Source organism: Echinops telfairi, unplaced genomic scaffold, assembly GCF_000313985.2.
Source record: "Echinops telfairi isolate 266 unplaced genomic scaffold, ASM31398v2 ScPeMD7_9;HRSCAF=40, whole genome shotgun sequence".
NCBI classification, from domain to species: domain Eukaryota; kingdom Metazoa; phylum Chordata; class Mammalia; order Afrosoricida; family Tenrecidae; genus Echinops; species Echinops telfairi.
In genome coordinates this window covers 41279324-41299121 of record NW_022103906.1, presented here as the reverse complement: position 1 = coordinate 41299121, position 19798 = coordinate 41279324, and the positions used below count along the sequence as shown (strand labels likewise).

General features: G+C 43.0%; 1 protein-coding gene across 6 annotated transcripts in view; it reads left to right on the top strand.

The window, feature by feature from the left end:
* The window catches only part of NRG1 (neuregulin 1), a 112414-nt gene extending 93750 nt beyond the window's left edge, over window positions 1–18664 (top strand). Inside the window, exons 4-9 of one of the 6 annotated variants that reach the window (XM_013005822.2) lie at window positions 1020–1043; window positions 5360–5462; window positions 6969–7095; window positions 10383–10513; window positions 11475–11681; window positions 14451–18664. In XM_013005822.2, coding sequence (XP_012861276.1) covers window positions 1020–1043; window positions 5360–5462; window positions 6969–7095; window positions 10383–10513; window positions 11475–11681; window positions 14451–15105 — 1247 coding nt within the window. In that variant the 3' untranslated portion in view covers window positions 15106–18664. Of the gene's footprint in view, window positions 1–1019; window positions 1044–5359; window positions 5463–6962; window positions 7096–10382; window positions 10514–11474; window positions 11682–13928 lie in introns of all 6 variants that reach the window. The other 5 variants (XM_045286674.1, XM_045286673.1, XM_030884586.2 and 2 more) reach the window with 5 other exon arrangements.
* The last annotated feature ends 1134 nt before the right edge of the window (window positions 18665–19798 follow it).

Sequence of the window (19798 nt, the reverse complement as noted above, 5' to 3'; positions counted from 1 at the left end):
ACCACGGGACTTGACTCAGCCTGTTCGCCAAGAACGGATAGTGACGTTTCCCAAGAGGCTTGCATTTCCTTTTTAATTTTTATTGCATTTTCTCCGTTTCTTCATCGGAGCCCATGCAGGTTCAGCAGCCACGCCTGGACTCCGGTGTTGGTTTTCCCGACAGCTGGCTGTGGGCTCATCCCTTTGAGGACCTATGGGGGACAAGTCCTCTTGTGTCTGTGCCCTAGTACCGGGGTCACAGTAGGGCCCCCTTTAAAAGGATTTCTTCAGAGCAACTTGGCACTGTGGCCCTATGATCTAATTTGCTCTCTGATATTTGAGGAAGTAATACAATTACCTTGGGGCCTGATGAATACTGTCCGCATGCTCCCCCCCTGCCCCTGCCCCACCTCTTTCTTTTTATAGTTTGGAAAAGCCACACAGGAATTATAGGGACAAACTGGAAGCAAACCCCATTCCCTGTCCCAGTCCCCTGATTGGCTTTGTGGGCAGAGGGTTTGTTGCTGTCTCTGACAGAAATGCACAAAGGGTGGCTAGAAGGGAAGTTTTGAAACAGAATTGATGCGTTTTCTAAAACTAGCCAAAGCAGCAGCAGCAGCAACCAAAGAAACTACTGGAAAACATCAAGTCCACAGCATACAATGTTCACACCAAAGTGCTCTCCTCTTGCTTTCTGCTCCTGCCACTGCCACTGGACGTTTGGGGATTAACAACGTCACCTCCCTAGAACTTGCTTCTCCCTTTTCCCAAGAGGCCATTAAAATGATCTCAATAGACTGAAATACTGGCGAGAACAGCACAGGCATGGCTTCCCCTCAGTCAGGTCACCTAAGGGTGAATGAAGGCGCCACGTGGGCCTGGCAGCTACCTGAGCACTGCTATGTCACCCCCTGTCCGATGCGCGAGTACCGGGAGTCATTGGAGTCGTGTAATGTGTTGCCGAGTGCAGTGTATTGCTTTTTGCTTAAACTTTTTCCCTTTTTTCCCCCCCTTCCTTGGTCACCTTTCTGCATTGGCAGAGCATCTTGGGATTGAATTTATGGGTATGAACCACCATCATTCCTTTTAGCCTGCCGAATTTAGAGCCTATGACCTTCAAACGTTGTCCCTGCTTCCTCTTCCCTTTCGTTCCTAACTGATTTCCTTTGTCTTTAGAAGGGGCCATACAGCTATAACAGTGAGTTCCCTGCTGTCAGTCCATGGTTAGTTTCCTGAAACAGTGAAGGTGGCAGTTCTTATCATCCTAGGCTTCATTTAGGGTTAAAAAGTATCACCTCACCTGCTGCAAATTCATAAATCTCCCCAGTGTTCCTTGAATGTGGCCATGTGTTATATGAAATCTGGGGTAAGTTGGAGTAGTGCAGACAGAATCAAATGGGGGACTTTAGAACAAAAGAACCATTTAAAGGCACCAATTTAAGTACCACTTCTTAGGCTGATAGGAGTTTGACATGCAAAGCTAAAACCCAACTACATCATAATATAGTAGAAGACAAATACCTTCCCTTCCCTAATATGATAGGCAAAAAAATTGAATTATCCCAATTTTCTGGGGATGATCAAGCACTGCTGTAGTCAGCATCATTATCTTATGAATGAGGAACTAGGAAACAGAAAGAGCTCCACTTGTGTCCTTTCAGGTGGGAATTCTAGTGTTCATGGAATTAAATTTGTTACTCAGATGATCCAGACAAGTAATCAAATTGAAATTTCCATACAGAAACTATAAAGAGAAGGTGGTGTATGACCCTAAGAAAGTTGAATGCACTCCCTCTGAAGGTCTTCATTCTAACTAATGGAGAGAAAAGGCTAGAGTCTGTGGAGAGCAAGGTGCTGCCAATGCTGAGACCTACCGAGCCACCCAGTCCCTCTGAACAGGGCACTCAAGTCCACAGCAGACTGGTAGGTCAGCAACACAGGGTCCTGCTCCCAGGACACCTCACCATCCAACTGACAGCCCTGGCCTCTTGTGGGTGTAAACAGGACCCCAGCAGGCTACTGCTTCCTTTTGAAGATAACATCAGAGGCTGCGCTTCATACCCTTTCTAAAATTGGTGGCAAAAGAGGCAAGCTCTATCAAGTACAGGGATAAGAACTCAATCTCCCATCCCTTCCACACACACACACACACACACATACACACACACACACAAAAGAAAAAGAAAGAAAGAAAGAAAGAAAAGAATTCCAGGACAAAACTCTTAATTGGTGGAGAACGTGAGTGCACGTTTGCACATCATAGACTATCTCCCCGAAGTGCAAACTGTAAAGGGAGGCACGGCCGTCACCAGGATGGCATAGTGCCACAGTGGGGACATTGTACCTTAGGGTCAATGCCCTCAGGATGAAAATGTTCCCACTTTTGTAAAGGCCGATTGACCTTTCTTGCAAGGGCACAAGGGAGCACCTTCCCTTGATCCATAACAGCACCTTTCTCTTGCTTTATTACTTTGCGTCCCTTAACCCCCTCCACTGCCTCCCTAAGGAAAGCCAGACCTTAAAGGTCACTGAAAACCAAAAAGCACTAGGGCCCTGTCTGGTGGCATGGCCAGGTCAGGCTGAAATATGTATTTGGTCTGACTCACTGCAGTATTGTCTACAAGCAAACTAAGATTTCGAAGCATTTCTACTCATGAAGGCTGACTTGCTAACTGGACAGGTTCGTAACCTTTGGATCCTGTCACAGTCCAAAAAATATAAGGGAATATCATGGGCTTTTGCTCTAACCATTAACATTAACATGTTAATATTGTGTGCGTAAAATCCTAGAAAATGTAAGTGAAAGATGTAGTGCATTCAGTACATGCTGATGTGAATAAATGCCTAAGCTCACATCTGTATGCCATGGACTTTGCCTTTAATTGGCTCTACTCAGTGTTCTGTATTGCCCATTGGCCTTTTTTGCTTCAACGAAATTCCATGACCGATCTGACTGAAAAACCATGTGTTGCTATATAAGATCGAATGAAAGGATGGACCATAAACCATTTCGTTCACAAACCCAACTCATGTTTATTCTTTGTAATTCACCACCCCAAGAGACATTGTCCAAAGAGATACCAGAGTATGTGTGGTCCTCCCCCCGCCCCCATGTAAGTCCCACTTTTCATAGTACGCAGAAGCTATTACCCAGCTATTTCTAGAGATAGAATGTTCAGGGGTCAGAAAAAGTGCTACCATGCCTTACAGTCTTAAAAAGGAGACGAAAACTAGGAAGGGGGAGATGCAGCCACAAAGCAGGCCCTTCATTTTCTTGGCAATGGTGCTTCCACTCCAGGTATCCTTTTATTAACCAACTCATTAGAGTCAAGCAAACCCTTCTTGCAGTCCTTTAACCATAGAGAAGGAGCAGTGTGTCTGCTTAGACAAATTTACACTTGATCCTGATGTCAAGGTCAAGAAAGGGGCTACCATGGCATCAGCTCAGAGATTAACACCTCATAAAAATTAGTGTCCTGTCCTGGGGCTATGGAGCTGGTGGGGCGGGCGGGCGTGGGTGGACAGACACAAACAATTCACCTGTACGCACTCAGATGTCCTGTCAGCATTTGACTTTTGCAGCATGGTAAATATGTGACCACAACTGTGTTTCCTGGTGCGTTGCTTCACCGCAGTTTACCAGCTGCTTTGCTTTCTAACTGTGGCTTCCACACACCTGCTAGCCTAGGTTAGGCGTTATACTGTATGAGGTCACCCTTCTAACTTCATGTCCACCTCTTCCCACCCACCTGAGCATTCCCTCCTCCTGGTTTTCCTTTGTTTTTCCTCCCTAAGTATCAGGCATGCCGTGCCAGGGACTTCAGACGGCTCCTTAACTTTTAACCTTGTTTCACCTGTACTTCCTCTCTTGCTCTGTCAGTCTGTCAGTCTGTCCATCTTGTCTGTCCTGGCAATTTATTTTTCTTTTCACTTCCAACCCTGTTTGTTTTTTTTCTTTTCTTTTGTATAATCTATGGGACATTCTAGTCTTTCACCTACTGACTTCTATTCTCCTCCTCCTCCTGTTATAATAATCAGTGCTATCTTAATTTGATTTGACAATGTTCCTGACCTGTTAACTAGGATTTGATGATCATGGGCTCGGCTTGTAGGAAATGTTTTGCTTTGTGATAAGGTTCATTGTATCAGAGAAATTAAAACTCACTTTTTCATTTCAAGAAAAATGCCTTTGAGTTGCCCTCTATATTTGGAGGAAAAGGTGAAGTTCCTGAGTCTGGAAATATAAATGGTAACTCTTCCTTGATGGTCCCATCTTGATGTCCAGATAAGACAGTGTTGTTTGTATAACGTTCTCCATGTTTTTGATGAGCCTATTAATCAGAATGGCAAGGAAATAGTTTGCACTGCCTATTGTGTACTGGCAGAGTTCTCTTCTGAGTAAACTCGTGAACATCTTCCAATAAGCATAATTAGGCCTATTGGAAACTCAGGTCCTTGGGGAACAGGTCACCATTAAATCCAGAAATCTTGTTAAGAACCTGACCTACCTTGGTGTAATCAAATTATCCCCCAAAGAAGCGGAGTTGCAAATTGAAAAAACTTCATGAATTGAGACTCTGATTACATTTGGGTACATTAATGTCCTTAGTTCAAAGTCCTAAGCATCACCTTTCCTTAGGATAACTTATTAATAGCTAATTGGCCATGTTGGCAAATTCAGAAATATGTGATGTATACCAAATCTCACATCATTTGTGATAGTTGGTCTTTATTTCGAAACAGAAATAGCAGTTCTCTAAGGATAGTGGTGGAGTGATAAGAATTGTTCTCCAAAGGACAAGTCCTCATTTTGGCCCAAGACTTTATTGCATATCATAATGATCTTTCTCTTATACAAGGCCTTGTTACTCAGTATAATGTTGCTGCTTATGTTCTCATTTATGATGAAATCTTAGGGATTCTGCCTTGATTTAATTGCTAATTACAAGCCAAGCTCATGTTTGCATTTTTTTTTAGTTTATGCTTTAAAAATAAATTCTTTGTAAAGACCACTGGAATATAAACCAATGCTATAAAAGATCTGGAGAATCCAAAGGTTGGAACACGGGAGGAATGCAGGGGTGCCAATCCCAATGCTTTTGTTGGTGGGAATTCCTGTTGTCTTTGCAAGAGTTTTGTTTTTTTAAGACAATATGCAAATCCTCATGGCTATTTTATCATGAGTGTTTGTGATTTGTTAGTGTAATATCCTAGAATCTAATCAATAGCTATTGATTAAAGGAATTTTATCATTTAATATTTTAAAATTGTAAAAAGTCTCAGCGAGTTTTGCTGTAGGTGCTCAAGAATAGTGCATATGATGTTAAGTCCTGCCACGAGCACGTGCCCCCTGGTGACATCTACTCTTATCCCTTTCCAGAAGCTGAAGAGCTCTACCAGAAGAGAGTGCTGACCATCACCGGCATCTGCATTGCCCTGCTGGTGGTCGGCATCATGTGTGTGGTGGCCTACTGCAAAACCAAGTAAACCCTTTTCCTGCACTCATGACACTCACAGGAGGGGGAGGGCCCACTGAAAAGACTTTGTAGCCACCAGGCTTGTTAAAAACAAACAGACCAACAGGGCGGGGGAACTGAGGGGTTTTTCCTGTCTTTCGCTGATCAGTACACCTCTGGGTCATAGCCTCATGTCTTACTTTAGAAAACCTAGCCCATTTCTGTGAGTGTTCAGAAGATTTCTGATAATTGACCATTTCCCCTGAATGTGGGGATAGACAGGCCCAGGTGGGAGCACCCAGTTGCAACGGTCAGGAGAGCACAGGTCACACACGAATTGGTGAGGGAAAACCCATGGGAGTGTTCAGGTGGCTGCTGAGGCCCATCCAACTTGCCCTGAAAATTAGGAGATAAACTGAGACCCAACTTTCTGGAAGTTAATAGGATTATTTTTCAAGTTTTCAAATCTAAGGAGGTCACTAGTGAAATATTCTCAAAATGGGAGATATGAACAAGGCATCTCATGGGAAGAAAATGAAACACAATATACTTTGAGAGAATGAAAGAGAAGACATTCAAACATCTGTCCGCACTATATCTGGCCTCATAAGTCGGGTCCCCACTAGTCACTGCATTTAAGTGTGACAGAAATGTCCTGCTCTTTCCTCCCGTGAGTGCCTTCTACTCCAACTTTCAGTCAAGGGCAGCGCCTTTGAGTCAGGCATTGCTTTGTTTCTTAACATACACTTTCCTTACCAGTGCATCATTTATGTCCATAATGATTTCATCAGTGACTTCAATATAGCCATAAGAGTATTATTATGGTAGAAGTATTACATTAAAGAACAAAAACAATGTATTTTTATTCTAAAAATCAAGGCTATAGATTTTGTTTCCTTAAACTCCCTGGTTTAATTTGTCCCTGGAGTTATGTAAATGATATAGCTAAGCCTTCATAACTACAACCGGAAGAGTTTTAGGAGACTCAATCTTAATATTTAAATATTCATAACCTAGTGATACAAAAAAAATTACTAGAGTAAGATCAAGTTCTAATTGTGCTGAAACCTACTGGCAAAATAAATACATATTCTCATGCATATGCATGCAGAAGATGCTTTTGCACACTATGTATAATGTACAAATTTAAAACTACATATTCTTCACAGACTCGCATACAAAATCTAGATTAAATCAGTCTTATCAAGTCTACAGCACAATTTCCCTAAGACCAATGACCATCTGTAAAACTTAAGCAAGGCTGGATTTATTAGGGAAGTTAGGATTTTAGCGAAATACCAGCTTGACTTCCATCGTCTTCTTCATTTTGTTGTAGCCCTGAAGGGTACAGCTCAATTTCAGTAAGAATTCCAGGCTACTTCTTCATTCTATTTGCAAAGGATAGGCCACCTCCCACTCTGCCTCACCACCTGTCCACTTCCTTGAGTTATTGGTAGGTTAGTAGGAGAAAGATTTAGCAGGACTGAGATACCCATTTAATAGTCATGTGGATGTTTTCTCTTTCATGTCCAGGAAACAACGGAAAAAGCTCCATGACCGGCTGCGGCAGAGCCTTCGATCCGAGCGAAACAACATGGTGAACATGGCAAATGGGCCTCACCATCCTAACCTACCTCCGGAGAGCGTGCAGCTGGTGAATGTACGTTGGCTGTGGCACAGAAAGTCCCAGTGTCTCTCCTCTCTCTGTTCAGCTGCCTTCGCATTCATTTTCTAAAGCTCTTAGGCTCCTAGCTGCCACCAGGAATCACCATAGCTTCCAGGAATCTGAAGTTCCTCCAGGAAAATACTAATGGGGACACTTTAAAAAGTGGATTTGGTTACTGTAAAACCGGCACATTTCCTCTTATGAAGTGCCCATTAACGGGTTGGAATAATAACACTGGATTTGTTCTGCAGGGAGGCCTCAACTGTGAGCAGGGGAGTGGAAGTAAAGAAAAATAATACAACTAATCATACAGAAATCACAAACTATATATGCACACACATCTGTATACATATTAATTATATACAGACACAAATATAAATTATATAGATACATGTAATTTAGGATTGAAGACTTCCCTAATCTATGGCTGGTTAGTAGCGATAACGGAACAAAGGAATTTAGAGCTGTTTCTATTGGGGCATTGTGCAGTGCATCTGCTGGTGGCCAGTAGTTACATGTTGGGCTGCTGGCCACAGGTTAGTCGATCAAAATCTCCAGTCACTCCTCCGGAGGAAGCCGAGGCTTTCTACTCTGGTGAAGAGTCCCGTCTCGGAAACCCAGGAGGACACTTCTGCTGCGACCTAGTGGGTTGCTAGGAGTCGGAATGGACTCAATGACAGTCAGGGTTTTGTTTGTTTGTTTGTTTACTGATTTACTGATTCTGATTTACAGAGGACAAAATAGGGACCAAACGTCAGGTCAGGTGACTTATCAAATGTGTTTTCTAGTAGCAAAATTAGAAAAAAGCAATTATTTCTTATTCTTTGACTTTCCCTAAATGAGACAAAACCCTCAAGATGAAATATAGCCTTAATCACTCAAATATTTTGCTTGTACTTTACTAAGCACTTAGCCTTTACCTATGATGAAAGCTTGGGATCTTAGATGCTAGGTTACAGACAGATTTCATTATCTAAGCCTTGTTTTTGTTGGATAAAGACCAGAAATCACACATCTCATTAGTAGTATAAAAAGGGGCCAGACTTAGATCTTCTGGTTGTTGGTGTATTGCTCTTTCTATTCCATTACATTTCTTCTTGTCTTTTAAGTTTTACTCTTCTGTTTGACTTTTTATAGAAAAACTTGAACACTCTATCTTAGTACCATATTCTCTTCCATAGAAACAAGTATACTTTGCATGTGGTAGACATACCCATACCATAGACCTAAGCACAGAGCTGAGTGTATACCACCACCAATTCTTGTAGCAAGAACCCTGAGTGATTACTGGTGTAGAGTGCGAATATGTTAGCATACTTCCACTCTGTATCATGCTTAGAAGTTGCTTTCCTGAAATGAGTGCATTGCTATAGCAAATGCACGTGGGAATTGGTTGAATAGCTGAACCTGAAACTCTCAAATGCTCTGATAATCTATACCGCAAGACATGCCCACCAAAGGCCGCATGACGCTTTCAAAAGTCACCCAATGCCCTATAACAATGTTTATCAAAATGTTCTGCATAGTTGATAAATACATTTACTAGACAAACAACCGTAATCCGTCACTATGTATGCTACAATAAATAGGCAGATGAATGATTCCTTGAATGCCTATTGCGGCTCAAGCTCTGTAAATTTTGGGCTTGGGGCTCTCTATGTTTTAGGTCCTTACTATGAAGAAAGGTTTGAGAATAAAAGTTTTCCAAAAGTTCTTTGGAACATTCAATAAAATAATCTACATACAACACTTAGTCAAATGACACTGAAATACCATAATTATTAAATCTTATTTAACAAATTTCATTGCATTCACTGAATTTATCTTCTAAGAAGTAAAAGAGAAATTAATTGTACGTGAACTAGGCATAGGTCACTATGGGTGACAAATTTTATTAATCATTTTATTGGGGGCTCATACAGCTCTTATCACAATACATACATACATACATCTTGTCCAGCACGTTTGTACATATGTTGCCATCATCATTTTCAAAACATTTTCTTTCTACTTGAGCCCTTGGTATCAGCCCCTCTTCCCCCACCCTCTCTCCCTCATGAACCCTTAATACTTAAAAAAATTTTTTTTTCATGTCTTACACTGACTGATGTCTCCCTTCACCCACTCTTCTGTTCAGGTGACACATTTTAATTGCAACCTCACCACCTTTTCTCTCGAGTGAGCTAGACGTACATGTTAGGAGAACCCATGAGGAAAAGCCTTTCAACAACAGGAAAAGGGAACATTTTCCAGCATCAATTTAATTGGCGTATTATTGAATTGTTCTAAGCTCAGAGGAGGATCAAACTGAAAAGTGCTCTCTTTCATGCGGGAACATTTTACCCTTTCTTCCCATTCCTCTTCCTGTTCCAAAAATCACACAGTCATTGAGGCCATTCTGACTCATGGCAACCCTATGGACAGGGTAGAACTGCTCCTGTGGGTTTCCAAAGCCGTAAACCTTTATGGGAGCAGAAATCCTCATTTTTTTTCTCACAGACCTACTGGTGGGTTCAAATTGCTGACTTTCTGGTTAACCGCCCAATGGGTAGCCCACATTGGGCATAAATACTACCAACTTTTAAAATATAACTACAAAGTGGGCTTCTCTCACTGAAAGAAAACAGTAATAAATACTGTGATTTATTTGCAAGTAGAATCTAATTGCACTAAGCATAAAACCCTGTATGTTTTAGGTGCTTTTTCAAGATTGATGACCTTGGTAATTACCATGAATTCTTCAAAGCTCTTGGTGGCATGTTCAGACTGCCAGCAAGTTAAAATTTTCAGTCACATCGGTAGGGCAATATGGGCACCGAGAAGCTTTAAAAAAAAAGTAGATTTAAAAACAAAATAAGAGTTCGCTTTTGCTTCTACTGATTTGACATTTGAAATAAAATAATCTCTATGTTTTTTGTTTCACTCAAATATCTGTTCATCTTCCTTGACTTACAGCAGTAGTAAAAATTAATTCTGGGCAGATATTTGTGTAAAGTCCACTCAGGCTATCAATTAGAAACAAAATAGGGAAAAATATCTTTTTTTATAATATATGCTTGTGATTCTATGACCTACGTTGAGTACACATTCAGGGAGTAATTCATGAACTCCATTCATCTAACTGAAATGCTAATGTAGACCATGTAGGATCTACCATCTGGCCATTTGGAAGAGTGAAATCTGCTATGAAGCGTGTACTAGAATAACTTTTTAAAAATGCGTGAAAATGTTAGTATTTTGATTTCCTTGGATTTTCAAATTCCGTCTCTCTGTTTATCCAGCAGTACGTGTCTAAAAATGTTCTCTCCAGTGAGCATGTTGTTGAGAGAGAAGCAGAAACATCTTTCTCTACAAGCCACCACACCTCCACAGCTCACCATTCCACTACAGTCACCCAGACTCCTAGCCACAGGTAAGAGAGGGAGAGCTCACAAAATGTAATGGCCTGGTTTTCTAAGAATTTCTGCACACTGCCTTTTGCCTTCCCTAAGAAAACTCTTCCACAGCAGTGAAGTGTAGTAAAATGCATGATCTTTGGATAAAAACAGACTGTGGACATCAGCTGACTCTACGACTCAATTACTGTTTACATTTGATCTTCAATTTTTCTGTACTTCAAAAAATGGCATAGAAATTTCACAGCAACCTTACTCTTGATTCTAAAGATTGGCTTGGCTGCTTACTGAGTGGCTTTACTACCTCGGGAACCATAGGTCTTTGGACCTATAGAATGCTAACAAATTGCTTCCTCACAATGATTGTATTGATCTGGCAAATGCACATGGAAAGTAGTTGAATAGTGGAAATGAAAATTCTCAAATGCTTTGATGATCTACACCCGAGGACATGCCACCGAGGACATTGGGACACTTTCAAGAGTAGTCCACAAGACAACGTGCTTCTTTCACTTAAGCCACTTGGCAGAACTAAATCAGTAAGACTACTATTAAGTACACGGAGGCATTCGATAAGTATTCACTGAATGAGTGACTACATGATCAAGAGTCTGTGGGTGGCATGAATCGTTAAGCACTTGAGTACTAGCCACGAGGCTTGAAGCTTGAACCCGCTCAGAAGTGTTTGGAAGTTTGGCCTGGCGATCTGTTTCTGAAAGGTCACGCCTTGAAAACCCTATAGGGCAGTTTTACTCAGCATACGTGAGGTCACCATGAGTTGGAATCTACGCGTGGGCAACTCACAGCTAAAAATGGGCAAAGCCAGTCTCATTCTAGTTTGTTTTTACCATAGCAAGTCTCTTTTTAGCAATTCTAGCCTTAAGCGAACAAGGTAGTAGTTAGTGTTGATCATCTTTTCTTTTTCCTTTCTGCATGTAATTTTTAAAAGTCTCTTTGCCTCTCACGTTTCCTCCCTAGCTGGAGTAATGGACACACTGAAAGCATTGTTTCGGAAAGTCACTCTGCACTCATGATGTCCTCTGTCGAAAACAGTCGGCACAGCAGCCCATCGGGGGGACCAAGAGGACGTCTCAATGGCCTGGGAGGCCCCCGAGAGTGTCACGGCCTCCTCAGGCATGCCAGGGAAACCCCTGACTCCTACCGAGACTCTCCTCACAGTGAAAGGTAACACGGAAGGGCAGAGCTACTGCAGAGGAGAGCCCCAGTCAAAGAATCCCCATGAGCACCTGCGGTCTCACCTAAGGAAACCTACTCTAATCAGAATCAGGGGCAGCAGTTGCCTGTTCTAGGAGCGCTCCTAGTTGATGGAGTCATCTTTTGGTTTGACTGAACTCATTTCTTCTGAGCTTCTCGCAGCGTCCCAGTGGCTGACAGGCAAAAGACTCTTAAAGAGCTGGAATGATTTGATATGGAAGGTGCAGCCAACATGGAGTTTCCAGCTCTGATCATAGGCTTACACTCCACTCTGGGTCCCAGTTGTAACCCTAGAGAGATGGAATCAATGAGTGATAAGAACCCTTCTCAAATTCTAATTTGCCAATTATCCAAACTCTGATACAGTGATCGAGCTGACCTAATGATCGTACATGCTAACTCTTTCTTCCTTTCTAGCTTCAGTTTTCTCAAATCAAGGGCTATGGTATTGCTGACTCTCATGAGGGGAACCACTGCTGTGTTCCACCATCTAGTGTCCCATCTGTAAAGTTCCAAGAAAGGGTGAATGAATCAATCTATTGCGCGCTGCCTCTGGCAGTCTTCCCAGGTGATCTTCAAAGCAGACGTTGCCTTTCCTATGCCCCTTTATTCCAGAAGGTTTGGGCTTTCCTCTGGGGAGAGTGGGTTGCATTGTGGAAGATAACAACTAAAAATGAAATAAAGAATGAAGGACTATATACTAAAAGATACGCCCGATAGGAATATTGAGTTATAGATTCTTTTTGGTGGTTCATTTTCACTTAATCTGGGGGAGAGTTAAACCTCACCAGCTTTGCCAGCTTCATCAGTAAAATATTTTCTGTTTGTTTTCAAATACTGTGTATGCGCATGTGTGTGCATATGTGTTAGTGTGTGTGTGATTGTCAAGTTATGTATTTATTTGTTTTACTTTATTACTACCTCAGTCTATTCTTTGTCCACTTGGGGGAGAATTTGCATATTGCCCAATAATCTTCATTTATTTGATAGGTCAATGGATAGAAACAAAAGGCTCCTTCATTCATCAAATGGGAAGTACTTTCACAAAGGGGGATCAGTGCTGGGCTTACATATAAAAGTGCTGATCACTTTATCAGGGGTCTTTTCCCAAACATGTTGTTCCAAAGCTTGATGGATTGGGGATTACCCTATAATCAATCCACCTATGGAAAAGTAGACAGGGTCCCAAACTGGTTTCAAATACTAGCCTCAAATTTATGTCATCATATCTTTATGTATGAAGCAAGTCTAACTGTCCTATGTGAATCTTTTCTTAAGACTGAAAATAAAGTATGAAGGAATAAACTCTTCCTAGATCCCTAGAGGTGCTAAGACCTGCAAGCGCTGACATTTCTCTGCTGTGCGGGGCTTCCTCGGGTAGCCCATGCTGTGCAGGGCTGCAGTAGACACTGGCACTCAGAGACCTTGCAGAGTAAAATGAATCACTGCTATAGGTTGGTTAAATTTGGATTTGATTTCTCAGAAAGCTTAATTTAAGTACCCCCAAAGAAAAAAGTCTAAAGACTCAAGCCCCAAATAATTCTGTCTCCTAGACACTTTCCTATTTTAGACAGAGCTAAATCTCACATCTCTATCACTCTGAATCATGGCTGAAAAGCAGGAAAATTAGTAGGTTTCCTGTTCCTGTTAGCTGGAGTTCGGAGGAGAGTGTCCTGTGTCATCACAGCTCGTGTCAAATTAGACTTTGTGAACGCTGACGTGAAGAAGAGAGTCAGTTAGTGTGAGGCATTGGTTACATTTTTATCAAAAGCTGAGAAATGTGGCTCAGAAAAAGCCACATCATCCTCAGTGCTGAAAAGCCAGATCTCCTCATTCTGGGGAGGAAAGCATAACTTTGCCCAAACAGTGCCCTCCCTGTCTTGAGGAATTCACTGAGCCTTTGTATCAGACAAAGCATGGCATAGGGTAATGTGGTGCCTCCAACCCTTGGGCAGTGACAAAAGATAAACCAAATTCTGATGCAGCCGAATGTTCTGCAAGAAAGAGAACTGTAAGATTGGACATAGACCCCACGGTGGTACAAGACAAACATAAGGTTCTTTCGGGCTTACTTCTCAATGCCTTGAACACTGGGATGGATAGTTTCAAGTGAGACGTTAAGAAGTAACATTTAGTAGAATAATTAAAAGCACACAAATGCATTGCAGTGTTATCAGGAATAAAATTAAGCTATTCTGCTCTTTTTTCTCTCATAAGACATAACCTTATAGCTGAGCTAAGGAGAAACCAAGCCCACAGACCCAAATGCATGCAGATCCAGCTATCAGCAACTCATCTTAGACCTTCTTCCATTCCCCATTGGGGCTTCATTCTCTAAGACCCCTTGGCCTTTAGGAAGGTATAGTATTTAAGCAATACTTCTTCCCTCTCCAAATCCCTGAGCATTGGTCCTTAAAAACTGAGAGCGTTCGAGGACATAGTACTCCATCTTTGCTCACCGGCTTTAAGTTTAAATTGTGATGATGTTGAAAACCCCAAAACGTTGATGAGCGAGGCATGTTAGCTGATCTTTGCATGCACCCCTGGGAGGAAACTCTCGGTGACCTAGGATAGATTCCAAGGGTGCTGAATTTCCAAGTATAAACATTCAGACATAAGCAAGGGATTGAGATTCTTTATTCTCTGCTTTGGTAGTAACATGAACTCTGTCCCCTTACCCTCCCTGCTCTGTGCCTCTTATTCCACCACACTTATGTGGGGTATTCTGTGCTCACACAGGTATGTGTCAGCAATGACCACCCCGGCTCGTATGTCACCTGTAGATTTCCACACGCCAAGCTCCCCCAAATCACCCCCTCCGGAAATGTCTCCACCTGTGTCCAGCATGACGGTCTCCATGCCCTCCATGCCAGTCAGCCCCTTCATGGAAGAGGAGAGGCCTCTTCTGCTGGTGACACCACCACGACTTCGGGAGAAGAAGCATGACCGCCACCCTCCGCCATTCAACTCCTTCCACCACAACCCTGCGCATGAGAGTAACAGCCTCCCCCCTAGCCCTTTGAGGATAGTGGAGGACGAGGAGTATGAAACGACCCAGGAGTATGAGCCAGCTCAAGAGCCTGTTAAGAAACTCGCCAATACCCGGCGGGCCAAAAGAACCAAGCCCAATGGCCACCCAGCAAGCAAGTTGGAAATGGACAGCCGCACCAACTCGGAGAGCAGTAACTCCGAGAGCGAAACCGAAGATGAAAGAGTCGGTGAAGACACTCCTTTCCTGGGCCTACAAACCCCCCTGGCCGCTGGTCTCGAGGCAGCCCCTGCCTTCCGCCTGACTGAGAACAGGACTAACCCAGGGGGTCGCTTCTCGACACAGGAGGAATTGCAGGCCAGGCTGACTAGTGTAATTGCTAACCAAGACCCTGTTGCTGTATAAAACATCAGTAAACACCTAGATTCACCTGTAAAACTTTATTTTATATAATAAAGTATTCCACCTTAAATTAAACAATTTATTTTATTTTAGCAGTTCTGCAAATAGAAAACAGGAAGAAACTTTTATAAATTAAATATATGTATGTAAAAATGTGTTATGTGCCATATGTAGCAATTTTTTACAGTATTTCAAAATGAGAAAGATATCAACGGTGCCTTTATGTTCTGTTCTGTTGAGAGCGAGTTTTGTACAGTTCCCGTGGTTGCTTTTCCACAGTATTTCAGCAAATCCTCCCACAGTCAGTTGTTGCTGACGTCTTGTGCATTGCACTCTGAGGCTGACTGGGTCTATGATGGGCAAGCCTGGCACCCGTCCGTCCCTCTGTTTGCTTGTCGTCGCACCCACCCAGGTGCCTTGTGAGGGCGAATCCAGCCAGATCCGCCTCTTCTCTCTTGACTTTGCTTTCAGTGTGTGAAATGGGTTGTGTCTACTCTGCCGGGCAAAGGTTTGCTCCACTGGGCTCTGAGATAGTAGTAGGTCCAACAGCATGCTACTCTTAATTACAACTGGACCCTGCTGTAAGCCATGGTAAATATTAGGAAGACGGTGATTAGCAAAGCAACAACTTGTGTCCTTCATCCGAAGACAGGTTGTTTCTACGAAAAGGAGCTACCATTTCCTTTCTTTTGATTTCTTTAACTGGACAAAAGGCAACCATTGGAAGGAGCGTAGAAAGCAGGTTGTGGTTTGCTAGCGGATACATCCAGCACCTGAGCAGAGGGCTCAAGTTCATTTTGTCTTGGCGGGGGGCGGGGGTGCTGTGAAACATCAGTTCATCCAGACGAAGATCAAACCATGGCTGACCAAGGTGCACTCATTTCTGTCCTGGATCTCTCACCAGTTTCGATTAGAGATTAGTGGCGTCTTCTCACCTCGGGAGGAAGAGTGGCCCATCCCTCCATTTGTCTGCAATAGTCCTAGAGCAAACTGTGCCTGCTGTGCAGAGTGGTGACTAGGGAAATCGCTCAGCTGCAGCACGCAGACACAGAGGAGACACAGGTGCAGAGCAGCTGTGTGACTGTTTTTCCTTGACATGTCAAACCATTTTTGTTGGGCCACCCCCTCACTCTGAGGAGTTTTCTCGCTTGTCAAGGTCGACTTGATTAGGTCATCACTATGCATGAACATTTGTGTCAGGCGAGGCCGATGCGCGTTGGTCTGTGATTAATAAGAACCTTCCACGAGTGACGGTGCATCAGGAAACGTCCAGAGGGTCAGAGAGGATGCACCTTTACTTGCTGAGTAACCTCCACCTGTGCACAAACTCTCTGTTGATGCCTGTAGCATCATTTTCCTATGGTCTTAGTCTTTTTTGATTATTTTGTTTTACTGTCACAGAGCAGGCTTAATTGGTCTCACTTTCCCACGTGTCCTTGCTATTGTGAATCCAAAGGAGTTTTACATGTCAATAAGTGTCAACATTGGAAAAATAAGAGAGATTGAAACCATAAACGGTGTGATCCATTTTATGCCCTGCCTACTCTCTTGGAACTCAGGGCTGGAGCTACATACTGAGGCTCCTAAGAGCCACGAGGCACCACGGGACCAGGTTAGCAGGAGGTCCAAAGTGCTAGGCGTGAACTTAATGACAGTACCTGCTGCTTGTTTGCAGGTGAACAGAATCAATTTCTTCACCAAATCTCCAAGTGCAATCAACCGGCAGACATGACATGCAGCTAGGTCTCATGAGACAGCATCAGGATGGGATGAGGCATCTTGTTAAGCTCCTAGATGTTTCTGTGACCCACAGACACTCTTGGGTCTGCAGTTCCTTGCTGTTAGTCTGAGGACCTGGGATTCCCCGCGCTTCCTTTTTGGATCACGTGCCACTTTCTCTGTGCCCCATGGTACCCTGGTGTGCTAATCTGCACCGAAGCTCTCCTGCCAGCTTGTGCAAATGGAGGAAGCTTGTGGCCGAGGAAGTTCTCTCAACCACTCTCTCAACTGCTAGACTGTTGCTTTTGAAGACCTTGCCTCATTCCTTGGCCATTTCAATGATTTTATTTTTAATCTTCCTACCATTAATTAAAACACACATTTCTATTTCAAATTCTTTTCATATTAGGGTATTCGGATAGCCCATTCCGAAGAATTCCAGGAATAAGCAGACTCTTCTATTGAAAGCAATGAGCAACATTTTCCTCATTATGGAAATTGCTGTAAGTTTCCACATTGCACATACAGACATAGGAAAACTTAGGATGAGGAAATTTGATTTCAACTAAATTCCGGTCACTCATGGAGGTGCCATATGGGTTGGGACAGGTTTGTTTTTGTCTGTAGAATAAGAGCTTCCCTTGACCAGTAAGGCCAGCTGACTGCTCAGGGCCACCAGCCCAGCTCACAGATTGGTGTTCACCGTAATATCTCTAGTTTCTCTAATTGGCACATCACTCTCAACCATCCCTGTGTATAAACTCAGGCAGTGCAGTGGCAATCCGGAGGAGGAATGTGAACCCAGACTCGCAGCACATGGGAAGCTATCTTGGGGTTGATGGTGATGGATGTTCATTCCCAGGAAGTGAGAGAGCAATGGCTGTGCCTCCATTCCCTGGGCCATGATCCCAAGGAGGGGTATGCGGTGGAGCATAATATATGCAAAACTCCGTTAGTCACTCTAGATTCGTTTTCTGTGCGCCTCCCCCCTCTTGTCTGACAGGACTTTGTTTTTGAAAACAGACTAGACAGCCTCCTTCTTTCTGAAAAGGGACACTTTGCCTGGGATGTCTGTAAACGGGTTCCACCCGGGCCGTGTCATCTCCTGCTCAGTGCAGCGTGACTGCCTTGAGAGCAGTGGAGTTTACCCAGGGTAACTTGCCCAGTAACCCCTCCTTTTGGGGGCCTGGATCAACAGGTTCATATTGGGGAAAGTAGGGAAAGGCTGGTCTTCCTTTTAGTCCTGGCTCCATCCCACCAGCGACAGAGGTGTCAATCCTGAAAAATCCCATGAAACACTGCAGACAAGAGGGAATGGCCACACATCACAAATTCTATGATGCTTTTGTAAATACATGTTGTACATGACTGGGATGCTTTCTGAAATCATTTATTGTCTTTATGATTTAATGCCAGATCAGACTCTCTCAACTTCCTGTGTAACACTGTAAATAACATAGTATCCTTTATTATTTATATTTAAGCATCTAACATAGAGAGTTGTTTTCATATAAGTTTAAGAAAATGTCAAAATATATGTTTTTTTCCCCTTTTCTTTAAACATATGTATCTTTTCCTTTCCTTAAGAATAATTTATTGTTGAGGAGAAAGAATGTATATGTAATTGAAATTGTTTGAAGAATGCACATTTGAAGGCCGTGAGGTACTGATAAAACTAAAGAATTTATTATCCAAAATACTAAGCAATAAGTAATTGTGATTTATTTAAAGTTTTGTTCATTCCATGAAAGATCTACTGCAATAAAGTGCTACCCTGTGGAGACCTAGCTGTGTTGCTCAGCAGACCATGTTTCAGTCTGTTAGAGCAGCACCTTCACCTTAACCTGACGGCCGTGCTAATTGGGGGAAGTGTTGGATGGACTCCCTGAGCAACTTGTCTGTCCATGGCTTTTGTCACCCTGCCCGCTCTGGAGTCACCTTCTGCCTGCCAATTCCTTTGACCACTTTGTTCCTTGTTGAAGGAGCCATCACGAAGCAATATCACATCCCGTTTGCACCCATTCTCAAGAACACATCAGAGATAACATTGTCGAGCACGAGTGCCTAGATCCTGGTTATTTAAACTTGCTGAAGTGGCAGCATAAAACATCCTCACACTCATGGAAATGCCAGTGTGGCAATCCTACCCCGTCATGAAAAGCTGGGGGCGGGGCTGCTATTGCGGTTCTAATAGTCCGCTGGCCACAGAGCCTAAATGGCAGCCAGTTAGCATCTGGCCTACATGAAGCTTCCCTATTGCTTCAGTAGATTTATTTTCCACTGGGCCCAGGACTAATTAATTTACAATCTTAAGTGAAGAAGAAGTGAAATCAGGCTCAATTCCCTTTGTCTCATTATCATCAGACAAATCAAATGAAATGCCCACCTTACTGCTCAGGGAGGGGCCTATATGCATGAAAAATCTCCCACATTCTAAGATTTATTCCTAGAAATGAGGGATTACTAAGATTAAGCTAAACAAAAGCCATATTTTATCAAGTAGATATTTTGCATGACAAGTTTTATATCTCTTCAAGCATTGTACTCATTATCCCAGCTAGGCTTAGGGCTCCTAAAGTATATGGTGCAGAGATCAGCAATTCTTCACAGGCACACAGTAACCTTCTTTGGCACTTCATAGTACCACGAGGCTTCTCATCAAAGTCCAACCATGTATGCACGCAATTCCCATTACCCAGTAATCACTCGAAGGAGTCTTGAAAGCATAGTGGATTAGGAGTTGAGGATGCTAAACGCTAGGTTAGCAGTTCAAAACCACCAGGGCACCTCAGGAGAAAGAGGAGGTTTCTATTCCCTTAATCTCAGAAACTCACAGGGGCAGTTCCTCCCTATCCTGTAGGGTCACTATGAGTCAGCATGGACTCCATGACAGGGATGAGGTCATAGCTCCAGGAGTGGCATTTCTGAAAGCCGTATAGATGTCTAGAGATTTAAATTGTGGCCTTTGACTTTTCTC